General features: G+C 33.5%; 1 protein-coding gene across 1 annotated transcript; it reads right to left on the bottom strand.

Annotated features, from left to right (window-relative positions):
• Positions 1 to 1,929: 1,929 nt before the first annotated feature.
• Positions 1,930 to 3,387, bottom strand: LOC127702686 (E3 ubiquitin-protein ligase Trim36-like). Its single transcript, XM_052206987.1, has one exon. The coding sequence runs from the start codon at positions 3,330 to 3,332 to the stop codon at positions 2,157 to 2,159; it is 1,176 nt and encodes a 391-aa protein (XP_052062947.1). The 5' UTR covers positions 3,333 to 3,387; the 3' UTR covers positions 1,930 to 2,156.
• Positions 3,388 to 4,795: the final 1,408 nt, after the last annotated feature.

Genomic DNA, 4,795 nt, shown 5'->3' with positions numbered 1-4,795 from the left:
TTTTGTTAGCAGTTAATTTAAAATAATGAACATATCATTGATTAATCATGTCAACACAGAAGTGCTAAGAGTAGGCTATGTTAAGTCCATTTGACCATTTTCCAACCTGACAGAATGCCAACATTCGTTCTCGTCGTCATTCGCCTTAGTAATTGTACTGACGTCGATGACCTCAAAATTGAGATTAATATCCAATCAGCATCACAGTAAGGACTTTATATACATTTTTTTAAATATATGCAGAATATTGAATGTTTTGTATATAATAAATTGTAAAGCTTACATAAATCGTGTCATCCGTTGTACTAATTAGGTCGGTGTTAATGAGTTTCTCGGCTTACATATTGAAAAAAGTGCCTTAGCTATTTTGCCTATCACACTTCAATTTCCAGTCCATATGGACAGCTACCTTAACTTTGAACACTGATACCAGAGTTGATAGAACTTTAATTTTTTCCATTTCACGACACTTTCTGTAGAGCGGTGATAATTTATTTCGAGACACACTCGATCAGCACGTCGTAATATTTATATTAATATTTGTATCGGCAATCGTCTAGGTTTATGTTGATGATTAATTAGATGGTGTCCAGTCTAAAAAAAGGGGCCCGATGGCCGAGTGGCTAAGTAGTCGAACAACTGTATTACTATTCTATCAACACTGAGGTTGTGAGTTCGAATCCCGCACGTGTCAGGTGCGCTCGACTACTATGCTAGTTGGTGGTTCTCTCCGGGCACTCCGGCTTCCTCCGCCAATAAAAACTGACCGCCACGAAATATTACAATGATGCTGAAAGTGGTGTTAAACACCTATCAATCAATCATTCCAGTCAAAAAATTCACAGGAAATCCTTATACTTTATAACAATTCCATTTGTGTTATGTTTCATATGGAACTTGTCGTTTTGTATTTTTTAAAGTCCATTCGGTAGCCTGGGATCCTGACTAACTGCTCGACAGTAGAACTCCGCGAAGAAAAGGTTTGTCCAGAATGCGAGGCTACCATTTGGTGGGCAATAATTTGGCAGCACTTGCGTCTTAAAACCACAGACGGACTTGCACAGCTAGAGGGACTCTGAATAAAACATTCATTTGTTAGTTCACAACTCGAAAGCATTTAGTGATTGTAACTTTATAATTTACATGTTATAAGGACAAAATTTGCTCCATTTTTTGTTTGCAGTCGACACTTCGATTTTTTGTGACTCCACTTACATTACAGGTATTACTTGTTATCGTTATAATTTATCTGACTAACAAAATAAAAGGTATAATTATCAAACTATTACCATTTGTCAATTGTCAACCGAGTGCTTTTACAATATTATCTCTTACAATCCATTGTTCAACGATAAAATTATATCAGTGGAATACATTATTGGGTCAACGAGCATATAAAATTGTATTGACAGATATTTGGCACAGCAAATGGCCTTCATCAGTGTCAGTTCTTTTTTCAAAATGTAATAAAACAATGAGTTCTCTGTGTGTTAAAAGAGCTCGCTCTAGAATACAGATAACCTTGTACTTTATCCAAATAAAAAAACTCATTCACAATTTCAATAAAAGTAACTTGAAATAATAAAAGCGATGCATTAATTTCATCTTTAATTTCAAACCCCAGTAAAAGACATGATGACAAGCATTCCTTGAAATTTATTAGTAAAATACGTCATATAAGAATCTGAAGACAATCCTCCACAACTGATCCACAATCTCTCTTGACCGTCAATACACATAGCCTCAGGGTTAAGCACGTGAACGTTTAATAATGAAACAAAGGTTTTTAAAGCACCTCTTATATCTAAAATATGTAGAACTTTAGTATCGGAGTCTAACAAAACAATATTTCCGGTTGCAGTTACTGCAAGGCTATTCGGTTTGAACTGAAGTTTTGAGTTTATGGTTGTATTTCCCGTATACGTCCACATAAGTTTATTTGGATAAGCAAGCGACAGAAGACGACCGTGTTTGTCTTAAGATGTCTTGTCAATCACATACAAATCATTGTTGATATTTGTTGTTGCTTTAAGAGCATATGTTAATATTCGTTTATGGTCAGCATCGAATTCAAATGTATGCAATTTTTTCCCACTCGCATCAAGGATGATGATTTGCCTTACACTATTTTCTGACAATTTGTAAGAAATTTCTTCTCAAACTCCGACTACTATATTGCCAGATTTTGTAATGTGGAGTGGTCGAGAAATGTATGGCGAAAAATCTATACAATCCTTGAACGTACCATCGTTTGCTAATGTTACAAGTTTTGATTGTCCAGAAAGAGATAAAATTACTTCGCCTTTATCACTTTCGAGCATTTCGTCAACACTTAGATCCTTTACTTCTTGTCGTTGTTGAATTTCGTTTCCCAATTCCATATTTCTCAAGCATGAGTATTTATCACTCACCCACACTGACCCATCTTGGCAAGGCTGTATGTTATTGAAAATGGCTTTACTTCTGTAAGAATAAAGGACTTCAAACTGTACTGTATCCGAAACTTCTTCTAAAGACCCAAACATTTCCGAAATTTTTGTTTGGTCAATTGAACCACAATTTAGTTCAATTGGATTGATATCAATAACTCGATAAGTCTTTTCGGGCTCTGTCCAAGACTTTACAGATTGGTCTGTTTCAATTACACTTTTTAAACTACCTGTATCTATAGCTAAATTAACTGATTCCAAGTTTGAAACTACTTCTTTTTGTGCGTTGACGTTTGTATTTTGTGCCTTTATTGTCGCTGTGTTCATTTCTTTAAATCGGTCTCCAAGAATTTTAAGTCTGGATTTTGTTTCATTCTCAATTGCCTTCTTAAACCTTTCCTCTTGTTCTAAAATTGTTTTCGTCACATTTTCGTAAAAACATCTATTAGATTTTGTCCTGTCACTAAGTTCTTTTTCACATGTTGAATGAAAAGCCAAATCCTCTTTTAGTTTATCCTGAAAGTATTTTAAACTTTGAAATTTTTCCTCATATGCGACTTTCAAACTCTCTAAATAATGATCTTTATGTTTCTCGGAAAGACAGACAGGGCAGACTAACTGATTACACTTCTTACAAAATATGCAAATCTTTTGTTCAGGGTGTTCATCGCATAAAACAAAAAGATTTGGCTGAAACGAACCATCCTTCCCGATATCTGTTACCTTGATGACATTATGTTCGTCAGCTGCTTTGAATTTCACGTGTACTTTCCTTTTACATTTATCACACATCAACAGGGAACATTCTTGGCATTTCCATCTAACGTTTTTTTCATCTTCACACAGATGACATACACAAGGAATTTGCGCTTCTCCAAGATTAATAGATTTTGACAACGCCATTTTCCGTTAGCTGAATAAAGTCAAATTGAGGACGTGATAAATGTACATGGTGTAGTCGATAGATAATTCTGGAGGTGTGTATTTAAATAATATACAGTAAACAAAGTCATAGCAATAATTTTTTTTTGTTTAAACTTTACATATTATTTATTTGCCAATGGAATTTATGTATGTATGCCCACAAACTGAATTTGTGGACATTTTATGGAAAGAGGTTTACTTGAATCCCATTCCAGGCCTCTTTCAATTCGAACAAATATGTCAAAGGTGTTTGTCCCATATTTTGATACTTTATATAATTGATTAATAATACAAACGATATTCTGCATACCTGTAAAATATCGTAAAACATGTGCAATATTGAAGAACTTGATAAGTCTTATTCAAATATAATCAATAATAACATCATTAATCGTTGTATTTAAGGAGCTACTGGAATATTGCAGGACCTCCGTAATTCAAAATATAAAGGTTTTAGAAATATTTCAGGATATCTTGAAATCAAGTTGTGGAGGTCCTGAAATATTTTAGGAGGTTCTTAAAGATTTCTGGATATCCTAAATTTGAATTATTAGGGTCCTGAAATATTTCAGAAGTAATAAATACAATAATTTTGACTGAATATGTGCCTATTACCTACGATGAAGATAACAATTCCATGTATATTCTTCTTCGTTATGCGATGTATGGTAATACATTTAGTCACTTTTAGGGGATTGTATTTTCAAATATGTTATAGGATGAATAATGTCAAGCAATATATTGCCTTTTTTCCAAGAATACAAGAAGAGTTTTGAAATATAAAGCAGACAAGTTGCTTTATTAAAATAAAGAAGTGCACTACCTGAATCTGATTGCTTGTTTGGTGCGAAAGATCAGATTAATTTATAAAGATGGATGATTTAACCTCGTTTTTTATTAGATGTAGAAAACTGACCTAATTTCCTAATGCACATGGTTTTTAATGTGGGGCATAGTTCATGTTAAGGAAATCCTTACCAAATGTGACATTACAACATGCAAATTGTTTTTTAAAATTAGAAGATGATTCGTGGCTAAATTGATATCGAAGTGTTTATGTGAAAACAGTTTTTGTTTTGAAGAATTTTGTTGAAAGGAGTTGGACAATTTTTTTCTGATTTTGTTTCACACCACGGCCATTTCCAAAAAGAGTTGAGTAAAAGTGATTGCACCTACGCCATGTTTGTTATTATAGATGATGATGGAATCACTATGTTTTCAAGGTTGAATCTGGATAAATATGTAATCTTTTTAATGTCATGTAACAATTGTACCAAAGCAAAAGGAAATAAAAGCAAAATGACAGGGCATTGTATTGTGGTTTGAAATAAGAATCATGTAGAGATCGAGAGAAAAAAATTGATAACAGACAAAATTTAAATCTGCAGCTTGTAGTATCTGAGGCATTTGCGCAGTTAATGCTAAACAAGCAATGGTATTAC

Source organism: Mytilus californianus, unplaced genomic scaffold (assembly GCF_021869535.1).
Source record: "Mytilus californianus isolate M0D057914Y unplaced genomic scaffold, xbMytCali1.0.p SCAF_5, whole genome shotgun sequence".
NCBI classification, from domain to species: domain Eukaryota; kingdom Metazoa; phylum Mollusca; class Bivalvia; order Mytilida; family Mytilidae; genus Mytilus; species Mytilus californianus.
The sequence above is the reverse complement of the archived record's forward strand: the minus strand, read 5'-3'. Positions and strand labels throughout refer to the sequence as shown.